We start from the raw sequence: 22,612 nt of genomic DNA, 5'->3' as shown, positions 1-22,612 counted from the left end.
TTCATGGATGCCCGGCTTGTTGACTTATGAGACCTTTATCTGTTCAAGCATATTGCTATGCTCAATCTTCTTTGATGCCTTTTTTCTTTTGTTGGAAAATATATAAAGTTTAGATGTCAGTCATTCACTATTTATCCATAGCTGTACCTCACATGCGAGAGTGGCCGGTGACACTACTTGCTGAAATCAAAGCCTGCCTCTGGATCTGAGCTTTCAAACAAAATGTTGACATTATTTTTTTCAAGATATTGCTAATGGGAATGTTGTTAATGGAGTCATAGCAGACAGTAGGTAATGGCTTTGCGCCTTTGCGCCTTGCATGTTTAGGCTTGATATATTGAACAAGAACATAAAAATTGACTAGAAATCTGAAAGGTACAACTTAACTCAAGCAATAAATTAAAGCACATATATGTGTTCTTCAAAGTATTTGCGATTTGATCTTGTTACGCTTGATGATTACATCTTCTATGCCAATCCTCTCCCTACGCTCTAAGCCAAGTTCCATTGTCACCAAGATCGCCTTGTGCTGCAATTGCATCCCTTCTAGAATTCCCAGAAATTGAGGTTATGGTGCCCTCTTGGATCTCAAGATAGCATGTGGAAAAGAAAAATGAAAAGCAAAATAAAAATGTCAAATTTATTTATTTCAATTTTATAAAAACTATAGAGGAAAATGAAATTATATGTACTTATATATATATATATATATATATATATATATCTAGTTTCTTTAATCTAAACCAGGCCATGGTCTAAATGAATTTGCCACTACAATATTTGACTTCCATTTTAAAAGAGATATTGTTCAATCAATTTTTTCAAGACAGAATTGACAAATATAGAAGATGGCCAATTTGATAACCGTAAACTACCATAGAGTTGATACTGCATTCATAACATAATCGATATAAATAGTATGCGCATTGTTTATGCATACAAAGCATAAATATGAAAAATGTTGACTAACACAAATTTAAATGATACATGTCCACTTCAAAGTAGTTGCGATTTGATTTTGTTAAGCTTAACCACAACTTCTTTTATGTCCATCCTCTCCTCTGGTAATTCTCTGCTACACTCCAAGCCCAATTCCATGATGGCCAAAAGTTTTTCTTGTGTTGCAATCGCACCTCCCCCATCTTGGTTCCTTGCTAGATTTTCGTCCACCACCTCCATTATTTTGTTGGGAATTGTTGCTTTAACCCATTGTCTCAAACTCATTTCTTCAGAAAACATCTCATCCATGGGCTTCTTTCTTGTAACCATCTCTAACAACATTATTCCATAGCTGTAAATATCACCTCTTGAGGATACCCTTCCTTCCAAGCCATACTCTATCAAAAATTCAAAAGCAATTTTTGGAGCAGATACAATAACAAGATTTCCATTTTTTTTTTATTTTTTTTTTTGTGTTGGACTTTATCTTACATATATTCTGTATTTTAAATTATATTACATAAAAAAAAATGGTCTTGGAAATAGATCATTGAATTCAAATTTTCTTAGTGCTATGTTACAGTATTCAATGGTAGCATGGGCTAAAAGATGTACCTGGTGCAATGTAGCCAAGAGTACCTAGAGTCTTGGTTTGAGTCACAGTCTTGTTTTCAGCCAAAATCTTTGCAATTCCAAAGTCGCCCACATGAGCAACCATCTCATCATCCAAGAGGACATTGCTGGGCTTCAAATCACAGTGCACCACAGGCTCGGATTGACCATGATGAAGATACTCCAAAGCTAATGCCACATCCAACAAGATGCTCACTCTTTGGAAGAGACTCAAGCTGTAGTTGAAAGAATACAACCACTTCTCAAGGCTTCCATTGGGCATGTATTGCAAAACCAGAGCTCTTAGCTCAGGGTTGGAGCATGAAGTTATGACTTTAACCAGATTCCTATGTCGAACCCTTGCCAGCACCTTGCATTCTGCATCAAAGCTTTTGAAAGCACCTTCTAGTTGTAGATTCAAAACTTTAACAGCGACTAGTGTCCCCTCGGAAAGTAGTCCTTTGAAGACAGAACCAAAGCTTCCCACTCCAAGGATGTTAGCTTCAGAGAAATCATTCGTAGCATGACGAAGCTCTTGATATGAAATCATTCTATGCTCCACTGCAGGTGCTACATCAACTGTGTTCAGTGTTTCCACCTTACTCTGTCGATATTTTATCATCAGGAGGACGAGAGCCACGAGGATTGGCACTGATGCAATGCATGGAAGGAAAATTTTGAAGAGAAATTTATTTTTTGATTTTTGGGTGATATGACGCTGGCAAGGTGGGACATGAAAGATGGGCTGCCCGCAGAGTGCTTGGTTCTCCAAAAAGGATGCTGCTGTAAAGTTCTCAAAACACCCGTCCCTTGGAATTTCCCCAGACAGCTTATTGAAAGACAAATTCAGGTGTCGGAGATGTGAAAGAGCCACCAATAATTTGGGTATTGATCCAGATAGATTATTGTGAGAGAGGTCCATATAATCCAATGTGATCAATTCGCCAAGAGATTCGGGAATAGACCCCCAAAATAAGTTTCCCGACAGATTTAGAGAACTTAAGCTTTCAAAGGCCCCAAGAATGGTTGGAATGTTACCTGAGATTCTGTTCCAAGACAAGTCCATGGTCTGCAGCATTTTCATTGATCTCATGTTGGCATGGAGGCTTCCACCCAATGAATTAAATGATAAATCCAAAGACCAGAGATTTTCAAGGCTCCACAAGTTGGATGGAATTGATGAGGACAACAAATTGGAATCCAACAGCAAGATCTGTAAATAACTAACATTTTCTATGCAACTTGGAATTGATCCAGACAGCTTATTATTTCCAAGGCTCATTTCCCCCAAGTTTCTAAGGAGGCACATCTCGTTCGGAATGCTTTCCTCAAGTTGGTTACGATCAAGATATAGTCTCTGCAGGCTTTTCATTCCTTTAATTGTTGATGGAATGGCACCACTCAGATTGTTATTACTCAATGCAAGCAGATTCAAATTTGTCAAGGAACCAATTTCCCTTGGAATTGAACCTGTTAGCTGATTTCCATGCAGAATAAGTGTTTGGAGCTGTTCTGAGTGGCCTATATTTCTGGGGACTTCTCCGGTAAATCGGTTGACTTCTAAATCTAAATATATGAGTTGAGAACAATTTGATAGATACAAAGGGATAACTCCACTGAGCTTATTTACGCCTAGGGCAAGGACCTTTAGGTTTGGAAGCAAAAGCCCAAGAGTTGAAGGAAGAGTCCCTGAAAGAAAATTTTGTTCTAATAATATTCGTTCTAGGGTGGAGACATTGAAAATTGTCAGGGGTATCAACCCAGTGAAGTTATTTCTGAAAAAGTTAATGCCCTTCAAATTCTGAAGATTCCCTATCTCATTTGGAATGGTTCCGTGAAGGTGGTTTTGTTCTAAACCAAGCCATTCCAACTTTGAATTGTTACCCAAGGAAGGTGGAATAGTACCTGTAAGATTGTTCCCTCCAAGGAATAGGACTCGAAGTGAGGGTAAGTTGCTTAACCATTTTGGTATCACCCCTGTAAATTCATTTTCTGTGAGAGAGATGATCTGAAGCTTTTGGAAGTGTTGTATACTTGCAGGGATCACTCCTTCCAACAGGTTTTTTTGTAATATGAGTACTCTCAAGCGATGCAAATGACCTATTTCAGGCACTACATGGCCATGAAAACTGTTGTTACCAAGATTAAGCCAATGAAGGAAGGAAAGATTACCAACATAAGGAGAAATGGTGCCTTGGAGACCCATGTCATTAAGCCTCAAAGCTGTAACTCTTTGTCTGCGATGGCTACAAGTGACCCCAACCCAATTGCAGAAGTTTTCAGCTTCAGTCCAGTTGCTCCCCAAAATGTTGTTGGGGTCAAGCTTGATCTCAGACTTGAACGCAAGCAGAGCAGATAGATCAGTGACGTTGGAGGAAGAAATGGCCAAACATGAGTGCACTAACAGCACTCCGACAAGGGACTCCTTGAAAAGCCTCTCCACAGACATGTTTCGTAGGTCTTGTTTGATCAAAAAGAAAACACACAACTAAAGAAGAATGAGCATGGCTTACCTAAGAAAATTAAGAGGTCTAGTTGAAACACCTTATCATTGTGATGGAATGTTTACTAAATTTTAGCTTCATAATCTATGCTTCCTGATAAGATCTTCACTGTGAGTCATCCATCACCATGTGTTTTATTTCTTGACCTTTTTTTGATGGGGTCCATCTTAGGATTTGGTAGGATTAATTCTCTTGACATTTAAGGTGGAGGTTGAGTAACCCTAAAAGGGAGTAGATTAGGTTAGAGAATGCAGGGTTTGTAGCTTTTATATATCATCGGGGATTACGGTATGAAGAAGAAATTCAATTGTCCAATAATAAGGTGAATAAAACAACCAAAAACAAAATACCCAAAAGGCACAGAATTAATTAGCTTTATTAGATATATTTGCAAATACTCTGCTTAATAGATATCACAAATATAAATGAAACAGTTGCCACAAAACATGTAATTTTTATTTCCTAAACCATTTTTTTTTCATCTGGGGGGCAACCCATTATCACAAGGCTGGACATCATATTATCTAAATGCCTGAGCCTGGGTCATGATTTAACGATGAGATAGCTGCTGCTCAGAAAGCTCACTGAAAATATGGTATTTGGCATCATGGTACTTCTTCTCCTTCAGGTATTCAGATGGATGGATGACCAGCTCGAATCCAAGCACTTAGCTAAAAGAACAGAAAAAAAAAAAATATATATATATATATATATATAATGGACCCAAGGTCCCCTTAAGTGGAATTTAAGAGATGATTCTATGATATTTCGTTTGAATTTTGAACTTGAGCAGGAGGTCCCTACACTGTATTCCTTATACGAATGTTCATCTGGCGATTAAGCATTTACCAGGCAGAGTGTCAACTCTTTCAAGACTTCTAATAGTTTGTAGCGGCCTTGTAGAGACTTCTACAAGCCAGGATTGTCTCAACCTATCCAGAAACTCATTCCAAGGAGCAATTCCACAAAACATTTGGTGACTTGAGAGTGTTGGAATTCATGGACCTTTCATACAATAATCTATCAGCAGGCACAATATCCCATGTCTCTTGAAGAACTGTCACTTTTCAAGTACCTGAATCTATCTTTACTGGTCTCTCCTTGCCCTGGCAATAGGACCCTGGAATCCAGAGCAAAATAAATTCTCTTCAAATTCATTCTTCCAGGCATTGCAGCAGTATTCTGTAGCTCTCTGTTTTTAGCTGAGAAAATATGGGAAAGGTAAACTGCAGATTCCAAATTTCATTGATATATTACCTGCACAGCAGCACAAAACATATCATATCAAGGGCTCTGGCTTCACAATGAATGCCTGATGTGCAGCTTTGGGATGCAACAGGGTACCTTGTTATCATTCTTTGCAGAAAGTGTATCTTGTTCAAAGTCTGAAAGCAGGGCACACTAGAAGCTCTTAAGAGTGAGGACTCTGTATTGACATGGCTCTGTCCACAACATTTTTAGTTCCATCTCAAAAAGGCTTCATTTCTTCACCTTTGTCCTTCCATTCTGAGTTACCTACATACTTAGATTTTGGTCAACTTAATTCTGTCCAAAATCACAAACTTTTCAAAATTTAAAAATAAAGATATGAATCTTGATTATAGTACTGCATCCATTCAAGTACAAAACCACATTTCCAAACCAAGCGCTTGTCATGGAAATAAAAGGAAAGAAGGCCACTAAGATGTAAACGATATGATCCGAGATGAAAAGAAAGAAAAATGGGATTATAAAGATTAAATGTTTTCAATAAATCACTTCCATCAGTATCTCTTGACATTCTCAAGTTTTTCCACATTAGATATATATGAGTATATATGTGATCCCATGAGTATGCAAGTATGCAAGTATGAAAATATGCGTGCATGAATGATTAAGTTCACTGGTATTTCTTAAAAGTCAAGTGGTTATTTTTCTTTAGAAATACAGTTAACTTGTTAATTTAAATATAGAAAATTCATCCTTTTCTACCGCTTCAAGCCTCCAATTGCCAATCCGATTTTCTCCAGTCAGATTGTTGTTGGTCAGTTGAAATGTATCGAGTTTCTCAAAGAACTAGTCCCTTTGGGAATATGGCTCTTTATTTGGCATCCCAAAGCAATAATGTTTCCAACGCCAGCTCAGGAATTGTTCTGCATAGTTTGCTCCTCAGAGAGTGCAGTCTAGAAAAAAATCTATATGCTATAGAGATACTTCATCGAGAAGAGATGGTAAAGATTTCTTGAGGTAGTAGCCTAGTGAGGTGATTCATTTCAGGATTGCGAAGATACTTTTTTACATTTATCTTAGTAAAAAAAAGTTTTTTTTTCTTTCTTCTTTCTTTTAGATTTTAATAAAAACAAACATATGAGCTTTATGTTAAGCATTCAATTCTATTAAGATTTAAATCATGTGGTAATTATTTTCTATTTTTTTTTATTAGAAAAATCAACTCCAAATTAAACAATATTTAATCTGTTAGATTTATTAACAAGTCTAGTAATTTTTAAAAATAATTTAGAACTTAAATAATAAACTCATTAAAATAAAAAATTTATAGATAAAAATCGGTTCATAATAACTCTATTAATTTTTTCTAACATAAATATATTTTTATAAATTTTGTCATTATAAAAATGAACTTCAAATCGAGTGACACTTTGTATTAAATTTATTAATAGATTTAATAATTTTTTAAAATAATATGGAACTAAAAAAATATATATAATCATTAAAAAAATAGTAGATCAAAATTGAATCATAACTTTATTATTTCGCCTATACACATAACTATATCTTTTAAATTTAGGTAAATAAATTATAAATTAAGTAAGATATAAATAATAATTTAAATTCTTTAATGAATTTTTCAATTCTTAAGAATAATTTTGAATTCAAAAAACTAATATAATTATTTATAGATTAAATCAAAATATTTTAGAATATTATGTTAATTCGGTACCAACTATATGAAATGAAAAACATGTGTAGACCCTTCATTTTGTCCTTTTAGCACATGCCTTAGGTGTTATTTCAGTACTCTATAATAATTCCCTTGTGGCGCATTGCTACTCATACAACCTACCTTTTTTAGCCACCTTGAAGACTCTATTTGAGGGATTTATCCTACCTCTCATTTTGACACTTGGCAGGCCCAAATTATATCTAGGATTTGAATTATCTATAATCAAGATATAATTACATCTTGGTCAAATTATTTCTATATAAAAATAAATAAATAAATAAAAACTTGTGAAAAATTAAAAATAAAGATGTGAACCAAGTGGCTACTTAATTGCTATGGAAATTGAAGATGAATCACACCTATGGATAACACTTAGAGGGGAGTGAATATGTGTTTTTGCAACATTTAGAGAAAGTGTCTTACAAATGTTAACAATTCTGGTGTTTTTCTCCTATGAATGAATTTTCTTTTTCAACAATAAGAAAAAATAAGCAAATCACAAGCAATAATGGATGTACCAACACTCTCCCAAACAAGTTTTTCAATGCAAGTCACATGCAAATGAAACAACACTTCCCAAACATAATATATAAGATATTGCATCAACACACTCATTTTCACATGGCCCTTGATATCAATCAACAAAGACTAAAATATATATTGTTCTTTCGAATCTCCAATAACAAATATTAGTTCATGCTCCAATTAAGCATTCAATATAACTCAATAACAAATATCATAAGCTAATGAAATCCTAATCAAAGACAAGAAAATAGAAAGACAATGACACCAATTTTTTAAACGTGGAAATCCTCCGAAGAGATAAAAAAAATCACAAGCCTCAAGCAATCAAATAATCCACTATGAAAAAAAATTAGTTGAGTACAAGGTTTTTACCTAGCCCAAACCTTCTATCCTACTCTAGACTACTTGCCTAAAACCTTCAAGCTTCAGCTTCCACTTTTCTTCTTCAGGAAAACACTTATAATCTACTCGAAACTTTAATCTCAACCTCTTCTTGAGTCCACACAACAAGAATCTTGGATTTTACCCCAATCAGTTGAATATGAGAACAATATGAGAGTTAGGATGAAGAACACGGTGAATCAACCCATTTTAAACAAAGATTTTTCACTCGAAAACGATTTTCAATTCTAACCCAAAAGTTTTCTCACAAGGAAAACACTTCCCAATATGGTAAGAGAAACTTGAAGCTCAAAAAACCAAGGTTTTCACTCTCACAACAGCCCTCACCACATATGGAAACTCACCCTACAATTGAGAATGATTTGGAAAAAAAATGAAGGAATGTAGATGCGATCAAAGTTTGATCGGCCAAACGAGAATAGAAACCACCCAGATACAACAGAGACTAATACCCCTAAGTTCGATCGATCAGAAATCAATCCAAATGACTTAAACATTATGTTTTGCACTCCTTAAACAACCACTCACATTTTCACTGAAATGATAAGAGTTTATAACAAGGTTGATCAGTGTTTGTCATCATCTAACAACTCAAAAATATTTACCATCTCCTCTAGCCATCTTCAAACATGAATAACTTCGAAAAGGTGAGTATCCAAGGGAGGATTTTAGAAGTATGAGCTAAGAGACATAATAGGAATTTTGACCCAATATTGCCAATACACAAAGTACACTTACAGAATAAAAAGAAAGAAGGCTAACAACCACATGTGAACCGTGTTTGATTCTTTAACCAAATTAAAGATATGTCCTGGAACAAGTAAATGAAACAATGCCTAGATATTTGTATGTGCCTATCTATTATGTGTGTGTGTGTGTGTGTGTAGCATACATGTATATGTATATATGAGTATATATGTGGGCCCATGAGCTTATAAGTATTCATATGCACATGTATATGTATAAATGAGTATATATGTGGACCCATGCGCATGTAAGTATTCAAATGAATATGTATATGTATATATAAGTATACACCTAGGCCCATGAGCATGTAATTATTCATATGAATATGCCCGTGTGTGTGTCTATATATATATGTGAATGTATACATATGCATGAATGATGATGAAGTTTCTTGGAATTTCTTGGAAGTTAATAGGTTACTTTCTTTTTAGAAATGTAGTTTTGATTAGGCTAGTGTCCTTGTTCAAAAGTTGACTCATTAATTTAATTATCGAACATCGATTAAATTTAGATTAATATATATATAATTTGGTTGTTAATAGACACTTGTTTTAATTCTTAGTCAAGTACTTTATAACTATAAATTAGATCTAACAATCACACTCAATTTTGACAAATAATAAATTAGAGTTATGAATTTATGATTATATAATCATAAATGCATAAATTGTATGATCCATTATATAAAAATCATTGATTTAGTTAGTGGAACCTTAATCTTCACTTTCTTGGCAACAACTCCTAGGATTTACCAAGAGAGGTTTTTTTTTTTTTTTAACTTGGAGTCTTGCAACAATTTGCTTTTAGACTTAAAACATTGTAGAAGAATCGATAAATTTATTTTAATGAAAAAATAGATTTAAAAAATATATATTGTAATAGAAAAAATCACTTTTTATTTTTTTTTCCCTTCTCCATTTATTTAAAAATATTTTTAACTTGTAAACAAAATTAGCACATGATAGCATTAAGACCTAAGCATTATGCTCTATTATAACTTAATAAGATTAGAGTCTACTAAAATTTAAGAACCTTATCATACTTTTCATAAAGTAGATGTAATTGGACTTGGATGGTTTTCTCATCTCACTTTAAAGAAAGTATATCTTGTTTAAAGTCTACGAATAGGGCACCTTGAAATCTCTTAAGAGTCGGGACTTTCTGTTTACATGGATCCATCCATAAAATTTTTAGTTTCAAATTTTATAGAAAGACTTGATTTCTAATTACCTTCCCACAACTAGTCGTTTTAATAAATTTCATTCATCACCTTTTTCCCTTCCATTCTAAAGTTATCTATATAATTAGAATTTTGGTCATCTTACTTTCGTCCAAAAAAACAAACTTTTCAAAAAATAAGGAAAAAAAAAATTATGTGAGACAAATTTCCACCACCACATGAAAAAGGAGTGTCCTATACGTTTTAAAGAAAAAGTTCACCTCCACTTGAAATTTTGCATATCTTCATTGGACTTAGAGGCTATCTACCCCACCCCACAACTTGTTTCGAGGGCAAGGTTGACTTGAGTCTTCTAAAATGACACCAAGTCAATGTCGTAATAGTTTTATGGTTGGTATGAGAGACAAAGGCAAGATATGAATTTCCTTGTGAATATTATCAACAATGAGACATTTCACACTGGAAACTAAAGTTTTTGGGAAAAGAGATAGAAAGTCTTACTCTGAATAAGCTTTCAAGATGCCCACTTTGTAAAACTTTCTAAAAACCCCACTTCATGGATGCCCCGTTTGTTGACTTATAAGACCTTTATCTGTTCAAGCATATTGCTATGCTCATTCTTCTTTGATGACTTTTTCCTTTTGTTAATCAAGGAAAATATATAAAGTTTGGATGTCAGTCATTCACTATTTATCCATAGCTGTACCTCACATGTGAGAGTGGCCGGTGACACTACTTATTGAAATCAAAGCCTGCCTTTGTATCTGAGCTTTCAAACAAAATGTTGGACATTATTTTTTTCAAGATATTTCTAATGGGAATGTTGTTAATGGAGTCATAGCAGACAGTAGGTAATGGCTTTGCGCCTTTGCGCCTTGCATGTTTAGGCTTGATATATTGAACAAGAACATAAAAATTGACTAGAAATCTGGAAGGTACAACTTAACTCAAGCAATAAATTAAAGCACATATATGAGTACTTCAAAGTATTTGCGATTTGATCTTGTTACGCTTGATGATTATATCTTCTATGCCAATCCTCTCCCTGCACTCTAAGCCAAGTTCCATTATCACCAAGATCACCTTGTGCTGCAATTGCATCCCTTCCAGAATTCCCAGAAATTGAGGTTATGGTGCCCTCTTGGATCTCAAGATAGCATGTGGAAAAGAAAAATGAAAAGCAAAGTAAAAATGTCAAATTTATTTATTTCAATTTTATAAAAACTATAGAGGAAAATGAAATTATATGTACTTATATATATATATATATATATATATATATATATATATCTAGTTTCTTTAATCTAAACCCAGGCCATGGTCTAAATGAATTTGCCACTACAATATTTGACTTCCATTTTAAAAGAGATATTGTTCAATCAATTTTTTCAAGACAGAATTGACATAGAAGATGGCCAATTTGATAACCGTAAACTACCATGGAGTTGATACTGCATTCATAACAGAATTGATATAAATAGTTATGCACATTGGCTATGCATACAAAGCAAAAACATGAAGATTGACTAGGACAAATTTAAATAAAACATGTCCACTTCAAAGTAGTTGCAATTTGATTTTGTTAAGTTTAACCACAACTTCTTTTATGTCCATCCTCTCCTCTGGTAATTCTCTGCTACACTCCAAGCCCAATTCCATGATGGCCAAAAGTTTTTCTTGTGTTGCAATCGCACCTCCCCCATCTTGGTTCCTTGCTAGATTTTCGTCCACCACCTCCATTATTTTGTTGGGAATTGTTGCTTTAACCCATTGTCTCAAACTCATTTCTTCAGAAAACATCTCATCCATGGGCTTCTTTCTTGTAACCATCTCTAACAACATTATTCCATAGCTGTAAATATCACCTCTTGAGGATACCCTTCCTTCCAAGCCATACTCTATCAAAAATTCAAAAGCAATTTTTGGAGCAGATACAATAACAAGATTTCCATTTTTTTTTTTTTTTTTTTTTGTGTTGGACTTTATCTTACATATATTCTGTATTTTAAATTATATTACATAAAAAAAAATGGTCTTGGAATTAGATCATTGAATTCAAATTTTCTTAGTGCTATGTTACAGTATTCAATGGTAGCAGGGGCTAAAAGATGTACCTGGTGCAATGTAGCCAAGAGTACCTAGAGTCTTGGTTTGAGTCACAGTCTTGTTTTCAGCCAAAATCTTTGCAATTCCAAAGTCGCCCACATGAGCAACCATCTCATCATCCAAGAGGACATTGCTGGGCTTCAAATCACAGTGCACCACAGGCTCGGATTGACCATGATGAAGATACTCCAAAGCTAATGCCACATCCAACAAGATGCTCACTCTTTGGAAGAGACTCAAGCTGTAGTTGAAAGAATACAACCACTTCTCAAGGCTTCCATTGGGCATGTATTGCAAAACCAGAGCTCTTAGCTCAGGGTTGGAGCATGAAGTTATGACTTTAACCAGATTCCTATGTCGAACCCTTGCCAGCACGTTGCATTCTGCATCAAAGCTTTTGAAAGCACCTTCTAGTTGTAGATTCAAAACTTTAACAGCCACTAGTGTCCCCTCGGAAAGCAGTCCTTTGAAGACAGAACCAAAGCTTCCCACTCCAAGGATGTTAGCTTCAGAGAAATCATTCGTAGCATGACGAAGCTCTTGATATGAAATCATTCTATGTTCCACTGCAGGTGCTACATCAACTGTGTTCAGTGTTTCCACCTTACTTTGTCGATGTTTTATCATCAGGAGGACGAGAGCCACGAGGATTGGCACTGATGCAATGCATGGAAGGAAAATTTTGAAGGGAATTTTTTTTTTTGATTTTTGGGTGATATGACGCTGGCAAGGTGGGACTTGAAAGATGGGCTGCCCGCAGAGTGCTTGGTTCTCCAAAAAGGATGCTGCTGTAAAATAGGCAAAACACCCGTCCCTTGGAATTTCCCCCGACAGCTTATTGAAAGACAAATTCAGGTGTCGGAGATGTGAAAGAGCCACCAATGATTTGGGTATTGATCCAGATAGATTATTGTGAGAGAGGTCCATATAATCCAATGTGATCAATTCGCCAAGAGATTCGGGAATAGACCCCCAAAATAAGTTTCCTGACAGATTTAGAGAACTTAAGCTTTCGAAGGCCCCAAGAATGGTTGGAATGTCACCTGAGATTCTGTTCCAAGACAAGTCCATGGTCTGCAGCATTTTCATTGATCTCATGTTGGCATGGAGGCTTCCACCCAATGAATTAAATGATAAATTCAAGAACCAGAGATTTTCAAGGCTCCACAAGTTGGATGGAATTGATGAGGACAACGAATTGGAATCCAACAGCATGATCTGTAACTGACTAAGATTTTCTATGCAACTTGGAATTGATCCAGACAGCTTATTATTTCGAAGGACCATTTCCCCCAAGTTTCTAAGGAGGCAAATCTCGTTTGGAATGCTGTCCACAAGTTGGTTACCACCGAGATATAGCCTCTGCAGGCTTTTCATTCCTTTAATTGTTGATGGAATGGCACCACCCAGATTGTTATTACTTAATGAAAGCAGAGTCAAATTTGTCAAGGAACCAATTCCCCTCGGAATTGAACCTGTTAGCTGATTTCCATCCAGAAGAAGTGTTTGGAGCTGTTCTGAGTGGCCTATATTTCCGGGGACTTCTCCGGTAAATCGGTTGGCTCCTAAATCTAAATGTATGAGTTGAGAACAATTTGATAGATACAAAGGGATAACTCCACTGAGCTTATTTCTGGCTAGGCGAACTTTGTCAAGGTTTGGAAGCAAAAGACAAAGAGTTGCAGGAAGAGTCCCTGAAAGAGAATTATCTTCTGATAATATTTGTTCTAGGGTGGAGATATTGAAAATTGTAAGGGGTATCAACCCAGTGAAGTTATTGTCGGCAAAGTTAATGCCCATCAAATTCTGAAGATTCCCTATCTCATTTGGAATGGTTCCGTGAAGGTGGTTTTGTTCTAAACCAAGCCATTCCAAATTTGAATTGTTACCCAAGGAAGGTGGAATAGTACCTGTAAGATTGTTCCATCCAAGGTATAGGACTCGAAGTGAGGGTAAGTTGCTTAACCAATTTGGTATCACCCCTGTAAATTCATTTTCTGTAAGGGAGATGACCTTAAGCTTTTGGCAGTGTTGCATGCTTTCAGGGATCAATCCTTCCAGCATGTTCTGTTGTAATATGAGTCCTCTCAAGCGATTCAAATGGCTGATTTCAGGAATCAGATGACCATGAAAACTGTTGTTACGAAGATCAAGTCCAACCAGGAAGGAAAGATTACCGACATAAGGAGAAATGGTGCCTTGGAGACCCATGTGTCCAAGGCTCAAAAGTGTTACTCTCTGTCTGCGACTGCTACAAGAGACGCCAACCCAATTGCAGAAGTTTTCAGCTTCAGTCCAGTTACTCCCCAAAATGTTGTTGGGGTCAAGCTTGATCTCAGACTTGAACGCAAGCAGAGCAGATAGATCAGTGACGTTGGAGGAAGAAATGGCCAAACATGAGTGCACTAACAGCACTCCTACAAGGGACTCCATGAAAAGCCTCTCCACAGACATGTTTCGTAGGTCTTGTTTGATCAACAAGAAAACTCACAACTAAAGAAGAATGAGCATGGCTTACCTAAGAAAATTAAGAGGTCTAGTTGAAACACGTCATTTTCAAACTCCCTGGAAGCTTCAAATTGATGTGATGGAATGTTTACTAAATTTTAGCTCTATATGTGGACATGAGTTGTATAATCCGTTACAGGCATAACTGAAGGGATTAGATTGGGGGTAACTGAAGGGATCAGATTAGTCAACTTTCCTTAGACATTTTTCTAGACAAATTAAGATCGTAAATGGGCTATATATTGAGCTCCTTTGTACCATTTTAATATAGCAATTGTGTATACAAATTCCATATATACAAATTATTTCCTTTCTCATCAACATGGTATCAAAGCAGGTTTGTTTCTACTCTTTGGTATCAACTTCTTGATTCTACCCAACCCCAACAACCTAACAACGACCCAGGAAAATGTCTGAATCATACTCTCAGACAAGAGGGTCTCCACCAACGACAACCTCTATTTTATCAAAACTCACCATGAAGATGGCCAAGGTGCTGAACAAGGCCCCGACCCCAACTACAGCGGCGGATGCTGCCCCGATTGGCATAAAACTCGATGGATCGAATTATGCACTATGGTCCCAAGTTGTGGAGATGTTTATCTCTAGGAGAGACAAATTAGGGTACATTAACGATGATTTACCCCAACCTAATCCGACTGATACATTATTCCGAGGATGGAGAACCGAAAACACCATCGTCAAAGGCTAGCTCATCAACACCATGGATTCATCCCTTGTTAGCACGTTCATTTGGTATCCCAATGCGAAAGAGGTTTGGGACGCCATTGCTGTCACTTTCTTCGACGGGAATGACACTGCTCAGGTGTATGAGCTCCGGCGACGAGTGAGTAGGCTATGGAAAAATGGTGGATCTCTAGAGAAATTTTATAACGAGCTGCAAGGCTTGTGGAGGGAAATAGATTTTTGGCAACCAAATCCCATGGAGTGCCCTAAGGATGTGCAATGGTACACCGCAATTCTCCAGGAGGAGAGGGTCTATGTGTTCCTCGACGGCCTTGATGATCAACTCGACCAAGTCAAGAGCATCGTGCTACAGATGCAGCCATTTCCAACGATTGAGCAAGCCTACATGTGCATCCGGCGAGAAATGGTGCTACAGACAGTGATGGGGAATAGTTCTGATGAAGGGATGGGAATTGGGTTGGCTTCCAAGGAGTTGAAAACAGGCCCCAACCCATTTGGCAAATACGAAGTTCTAGTACTCAATAAATCTAACCCCACTAGTCCAAATTCAAAGCAACGGACAGAGGGCTTAATGTGCTCCCATTATGGAAATTCCAAACACACACAGGACACTTGCTTTAAGCTCCATGGATACCCAGATTGGGGGCACGAGCTCCAGGCTAAAAAGAAACGTAATGGCACCAATATTGAGCCCAGTACTAATAAAATGGTAGTAGCAGCAACGAACCCCATTTGTCTTTAATTCCTACTGACTCTACCAACAACACTCCAGGTATAGCATCTCTTGGATCTACTAGAAACAGTGAATGCAACTTGTGGATCCTGGATTCCGGAGCCACGGATCATATGACATTTGATGCACAGGACTTTTGTCAGCATACCACTCCTAGGCGAATTAGCATTGCGAATGCTAAAGGCACTATTTCATCAATACAAATGGTTGGAATTGTGATGCTATCACCAGCCTTATCACTCTCCAATACATTATTTGTGTCATCCATATCTCATAAACTGCTTTCTGTCAGTCAACTTACTAAGGACTTAAATTGTACAGCACTGATGTACCCTAATTTTTGTCTTATCTAGGATATTCTCACGAAGGAAATTATTGTGCGTGGTACTAAGAAAGGGGGACCCTACTATATGGATGACTTCAAAATGGGACAGGCACATCATATGGGACAATCAGGTAATTCCAAAATAGAACAAATCTAGCTTTGGCATCGACGGCTCGGCCATCCGTCATTTGGATATTTGAAGCATTTACTACCTAGTTTATTTTCTGATTTATCCATCTGAGATTTTCAATGTGAAACCTGTATTTTTGCCAAAAGTCACAGGGCAATTTATTCGTTACATAACAATAAGAGTGATGTAACTTTTAGCTTAATTTATTCTGATATGTGGGGACCATCCCCAAAATCTACTCTATCAAGTTATCATTGGTTTGTTCTCTTTGTTGATGATTGCACTCGAATGACGTGGATCTACCTACTGAAAAACAAATAATGAGGTTTTTACTGTCTTCTGCTCTTTTCGCACAATGATTCAGACCCAATTTTCTATCAAACTCAGAGTTCTTTGCTCTGATAATGATGATGAATACATGAATCGACAATTCCAGGAGTACTTCCACCAACATCGGTTGATACATCAAACCTCGTGTCCTCATACTCCAAAGCAAAACAGTGTAGTAGAATGTAAGAATCGCCATATTCTCGAGACCACACATGCCCTCCTATTAGGGGCACATGTACCTAGTTCTCACTGGCATGTTGCGGTTACAACTGTCGTGCATCTCATCAATCGAATGTCATCCCGGATTTTGGGTTTCAAAACACCTCTCCAGGCCTTAGCCGCGAGTATATCAGTACTTCCGACTATGACGCTTCCTTCCCGAACCTTCGGATGAGTTGTCTACGTTCATCTTCACTGCAACCAGCGCACCAAACTCGACTCTTGTGCTCGTCGTTGTCTCTTTCTAGGCTATGTCACCAATCAGAAAGGTTACCGGTGCTATGATCCAACAAATAGGCGGCTCTATATTACTATGGATGTCACCTTCCTCGAGTCCGAGATGTTCTATCATCCATCCAATTCTTCTCTTCAGGGGAAGACACACAATGAAGAGTTGAATTGGTTCAGGGACATCCCGGACATCCCACTGACTACAGAGCTACCAACTACCATGGGTATGGAACAGACTACAAAGCCACCAATGTCGACTGTTGAGACACCAACTCTAATCGCTGAGACACCCCCTCATTCTACAATACCTCATGACTCAACTTCTGAGAATATTCCTAAAGAGATTCTTGAGGTAAGTTTTCCTCTTGTCACAAAACATTTAACTGACGATTGTTATCAGTTACCTCACAGGCACAATCGTGGCAAACCACCAAAACACTACTCTTCAGATATTGAGACACACAAATCAAATTACCCGATTGCCAATTACGTCTCAACAGAGAAGCTCTCAAAATCCTTAAAAAGCTTTTCTAATGCATTATCGGCGCATCACATTCTTACAAGTGTATAGGAGGCTCTACAAGACCCTAAGTGGTCTAAGCGATGAAGGAAGAAATGGAAGCATTGTTGAAAAACAAGACATGGATTCTTGTCTCTTTACCAGAATGCCACATGATAGTGGGGTGCAAATGGGTATTCTCCATCAAATGCAAGGCGGATGGGTCGATTGAGCGCTACAAAGCGAAACTTTTAGCGAAAGGATTATGGTACGAAGTTGACTAGATGGAGACCTTCTCACCTGTAGCCAAGTTGAACACTGTAAGAGTCCTTCTATCCTTTGCAGCGAACCTTGATTGGCCGCTACTCCAATTTGATGTAAAGAATGTGTTCCTCCACGGTGACCTCGAGGAAGAAATTTATGTGGATATTTCCCCTGGGTACATTGAAACGTATGGCAAGACGGTGTGTAAATTGCAGCGCACCCTGTACGGCTTGAAACAGTCTCCATGAGCTTGGTTTGGACGCCTCAGCCTAGCAATGAGAAAGTATGGGTTTCAAACGAGCAATTTTGATCACACACTATTTCTAAAGCATCGACAAGCCAAGATAGCAGCACTAATAGTGTATGTAGATGATATGATCATCACAAGAAATGATACTGAGGAAGTTGTGAAACTTCAAAAACTGTTGGGAACAGAGTTTGAAATGAAGAGTTTAGGTAGGTTGAAATACTTTCTAGGAATTGAGGTGGCTCAATTTAAACGAGGTATCTTTCTTTCCCAACGAAAGTCTACTCTCGATCTATTATCAGAAGTTGGATTGCTAGATTGTAAACCGATAGATGTTCCAATATAACAGAATCACAGGCTTGGAGAATACCCTGACCAGATCCCCACTAATAAAGGCAGATATCAGAGATTGGTTGGAAAACTAATTTATTTTTCACATACCGAACCTGATATTACCTATGTAGTCAGTGTAGTGAGTCAGTTCATGCATTGCCCTAATGAAGATCATATGAATGCAGTGACTCAAATTTATAGGTACCTTAAGGGAACCCTAGGAAAGGGAATTATGTTCTCAAAGAATGGGCACTTGGAAATTACGGGGTATACCGACGCTAACTGGACAGGAAATATCTCCGACAAGAAATCCACATCAGGCTACTTCACATTTGTTAGAGGAAACCTGGTAACATGGAGAAGTAAAAAACAAAAAGTAATAGCACTATCTAGTGCAGAGGCGGAGTTTCAAGGAATGGCTAAAGGGTTGTGTGAGTTACTCTGGCTAAGAAGATTGTTGACATAAATTGGCTTTCCTCCTAGTTGCGAGATGAACTTGCTTTGTGATAATAAGGCAGCCATTGATATTGCTCATAACCCAGTCCAACATGATCGAACTAAGCATGTGGAAGTAGACCGGCATTTTATCAAGCAGAACTTAGAAGCTAAGATAATCCGATTCCCATTGTCAAAGCAAAAGACCAACTAGCAAACATCCTCACTAAGGCAATATCCAGTAAGTAAAATCGAGATATTTGTATGCATATTTGTATAAATGGGAATATACATAAATTTATGTATTCATATATATGTATATATGAGTATATATGTGATCCCATGAGTATGTAAGTATTCATTTGAATATGCAAGAATGAATATGAATGATTAAGTTCATTGGTATTTCTTAAAAGTCGAGAGGTTATTTTTCTTTAGAAATGTAGTTAACTTGTTAATTTAAATATAGAAAATGGACTAAATTTGAATCAAGGTTTTTCTTCGGCTGTTGATATAAAATCTTATTCTTAGACTCAATTTCAACAAATAATAAAACTAGGGTTTATGATAAACCCAAATATCCATAGTATAAAAATCATCGTTTAAATCAATGGAACTATAATGTTAAAAAATTTCTCAACATTTAAATCAGAAAATTCATCCTTTCTACCGCTTCAAGCCTCCAATTGCCAATCCCATTTTTTCCAGTCAGTTGAAATGTAACCAAGTTTCTCATAGAACTAATCCCTTTAGGTATATGGCATCCCAAAGCAATAATGTTTCCAAAGCCTACTCAAGAATTGTTCTGCATAGTTTGCTCTACTAAGAGTCTGCAGTCTAGAAAAACAGTTATATGCTATAGAGATACTTCATCGAGAAAGGATGGTAAAGATTTCTTGAGGTAGTAGACTAGTGAGGTGATTCATTTCAAGATTGCCGAGATACTTTTTTTACATTTATCTTAGTAAAAAAAAAGTTTTTTTCTTTCTTCTTTCCTTTTTTCTATTTATTTTCAAATATTACTAGCATACAAAATAAACAACCTAACACAATAGCATTTAGATTTTAATAAAAACAAACATATGAGCTTTATGTTAAGCATTCAATTCTATTAAGATTTAAATCATGTGGTAATTATTTTCTAATTTTTTTATTAGGAAAATCAACTCCAAATTAAACAAGATTTAATATGTTAGATTTATTAACAAGTCTAGTAATTTTTAAAAATAATTTAAAACTTAAATAATACACTCATTAATTTAAAAAATTTATAGATAAAAGTCGGTTCATAATAACTCTATTAATTTTTTTCTACACATAATTATATTTTTATAAATTTTGTCATTATAAAAATGAACTTCAACTCGAGTGACACTTTGTATTAAATTTATTAATGGATTTAATAATTTTTAAAAATAATTTGGAACTTAAAAAATACATCTAATCACTAAAAAAAATAGTACATCAAAATTGAATCATAACTTTATTATTTCTCCTATACAAATAACTATATTTTTTAAATTTAGGTAAATAAATTATAAATTAAGTAAGATATAAATAATAATTTAAATTCTCTAATGAATTTTTCAATTCTTAAGAATAATTTTGAATTCAAAAAACTAATATAATTATTTATAGATTAAATCAAAATATTTTAGAATATTATGTTAATCAGTACCAAATATATGAAATGAAAAACATGTGTAGACCCTTCATTTTGTCCTTTTAGCACATGCCTTAGGTGTTATTTCAATACTCTATAATAATTCCCTTGTGGTCCATTGCTACTCATACAACCTATCTTTTGTAGCCACCTTGGAGACTCTATTTGAGGGATTTATCCTACCTCTCATTTTGACACTTGGCAAGCCCAAATTATATCTAGGATTTGAATTATCTATAATCAAGATATAATTACATCCTGGTCAAATTATTTCTGTATAAAAAAATAAAAATAAAAACTTGTGAAATATTAAAAATAAAGATGTGAACCAAGTGGCTACTTAATTGCTATGGAAATGGAAGATGAATCTCACCTATGGATAACACTTAGAGGGGAGTGAATATGTGTTTTTGCAACATTTAGAGAAAGTGTCTTACAAATGCTAACAATTCTGGTGTTTTTCTCCTATGAATGAATTTTCTTTTTCAACAATAAGAACAAATAAGCAAATCACAAGCAATAATGGATGCACCAACACTCTCCCAAACAAGTTTTTTAATGCAAGTCACATGCAAATGAAACAACACTTCCCAAACATAATATATAAGATATTGCATCAACACACTCATTTTCACATGCCCCTTGATATCAATCAACAAAAACTAAAATATATATTGTTCTTTCGAAGCTCCAATAACAAATATTAGTTCATGCTCCAATTAAGCATTCAATATAACTCAATAAAAAAATATCATAAGCTAATGAAATGCTAATCAAAGACAAAAGAAAATAGAAAGACAATGACACCAATTTTTTAAACGTCGAAATCCTACGAGGAGATAAAAAAAATCACGAGCCTCAAGCAATCAAATAATCCACTATGAAGAAAAATTAGTTGAGTACAAGGTTTTTACCTAGCCCAAACCTTCTATCCTACTCTAGACTACTTGCCTAAAACCTTCAAGCTTCAGCTTCCACTTTTCTTCTTCAGGAAAACACTTATAATCCACTCGAAACTTTAATCTCAACCTCTTCTTGAGTCCACACAACAAGAATCTTGGATTTTACCCCAATCAGTTGAATATGAGAACAATATGAGAGTTAGGATGAAGAACACGGTGAATCAACCCATTTTAAACAAAGATTTTTCACTCGAAAACGATTTTCAATTCTAACCCAAAAGTTTTCTCATATTTAGTAATAATAATTTTTAACCATTTATCTTTCATATTCAATTTGATGGAGAAAAATGATTAGGAAATTATTCAACTTGGTCTCACTAATAAATAGGTGAGAGAAGGGTGAAAGAGCCAGAAAAAAAAAATTAAAAATGTGGGGTAGTCGATTAGCTTTTTCATTTAATAGTTAAGGGTATTTTAGAGATTTTTTAAAGATAATATCATTCCTCTCAATTTCTACTTTTTCATTGGGTTTTGAGTTTAATTATGAATGATAGGAAAACCTTACCTCAATTACCAAGTCTAGCGGGAGTGAAAACATAATTTTCCCATATATAATTTTGTTGTTAATACTTAATAGACACTTGTTTTAATTCTTTGTCAAGTACTTTATAACTATAAATTAGATCTAACAATCACACTCAATTTTGACAAATAATAAATTAGAGTTTATGAATTTATGATTATAATTTTCCCACAACTAGTCATTTTAATAAATTTCATTCATCACCTTTGTCCCTTCCATTCTAAAGTTATCTATATAATTAGAATTTTGGTCAACTTACTTTTGTCCAAAAAAACAAACTTTTCAAAAAAAAAGAAAAAAAAAATTATGTGAGACAAATTTCCACCACCACATGAAAAAGGGGGTTGACACGTGATTGAGATGGTAAGAGGGACAAAGGAGTGTCCTAGACGTTTTAAAGAAAAAGTTCACCTCCACTTGAAATTTTGCATATCTTCATTGGACTTAAAGGCTATCGACCCCACCCCACAACTTGTTTCGGGGGCAAGGTTGACTTGAGTCTTCTTTAATGACACCAAGTCAATGTTGTAACAGTTTAATGGT

At 35.6% G+C, this 22,612-nt stretch overlaps 2 protein-coding genes across 2 annotated transcripts; both read right to left on the bottom strand.

Annotated features, from left to right (window-relative positions):
• Positions 1–859: 859 nt before the first annotated feature.
• On the bottom strand, positions 860–4,085 carry LOC100249567 (probable LRR receptor-like serine/threonine-protein kinase At3g47570). The gene is made up of 2 exons (XM_003633162.4): positions 1,555–4,085; positions 860–1,337 (listed from the first exon to the last, which is right to left on the bottom strand). The coding sequence occupies exons 1-2, from the start codon at positions 3,998–4,000 to the stop codon at positions 997–999; spliced, it is 2,787 nt and encodes a 928-aa protein (XP_003633210.1). The 5' UTR covers positions 4,001–4,085; the 3' UTR covers positions 860–996.
• Positions 4,086–11,295: 7,210 nt separating this feature from the next.
• Positions 11,296–14,602, bottom strand: LOC100254679 (probable LRR receptor-like serine/threonine-protein kinase At3g47570). The gene is made up of 2 exons (XM_002270551.5): positions 11,968–14,602; positions 11,296–11,751 (listed from the first exon to the last, which is right to left on the bottom strand). Exons 1-2 carry the CDS (start codon positions 14,411–14,413, stop codon positions 11,411–11,413), a joined length of 2,787 nt encoding a protein of 928 aa, XP_002270587.2. The 5' UTR covers positions 14,414–14,602; the 3' UTR covers positions 11,296–11,410.
• Between the last annotated feature and the right edge of the window lie 8,010 nt (positions 14,603–22,612).

The sequence above is a fragment of the Vitis vinifera genome, chromosome 11 (assembly GCF_030704535.1).
Source record: "Vitis vinifera cultivar Pinot Noir 40024 chromosome 11, ASM3070453v1".
Classification (NCBI taxonomy): Eukaryota; Viridiplantae; Streptophyta; class Magnoliopsida; order Vitales; family Vitaceae; genus Vitis; species Vitis vinifera.
The sequence above is the reverse complement of the archived record's forward strand: the minus strand, read 5'-3'. Positions and strand labels throughout refer to the sequence as shown.

Excerpts from the sequence above, each read along its gene's own strand:
- LOC100249567 (XM_003633162.4), bottom strand. The coding sequence starts at position 4,000 with ATGTCTGTGGAGAGGCTTTTCAAGGAGTCCCTTGTCGGAGTGCTGTTA. Across the intron at positions 1,338-1,554 it reads TCTTGGCTACATTGCACCAG|AGTATGGCTTGGAAGGAAGG; the intron begins GTACATCTTTTA and ends AATTTTTGATAG.
- LOC100254679 (XM_002270551.5), bottom strand. The coding sequence starts at position 14,413 with ATGTCTGTGGAGAGGCTTTTCATGGAGTCCCTTGTAGGAGTGCTGTTA. Across the intron at positions 11,752-11,967 it reads TCTTGGCTACATTGCACCAG|AGTATGGCTTGGAAGGAAGG; the intron begins GTACATCTTTTA and ends AATTTTTGATAG.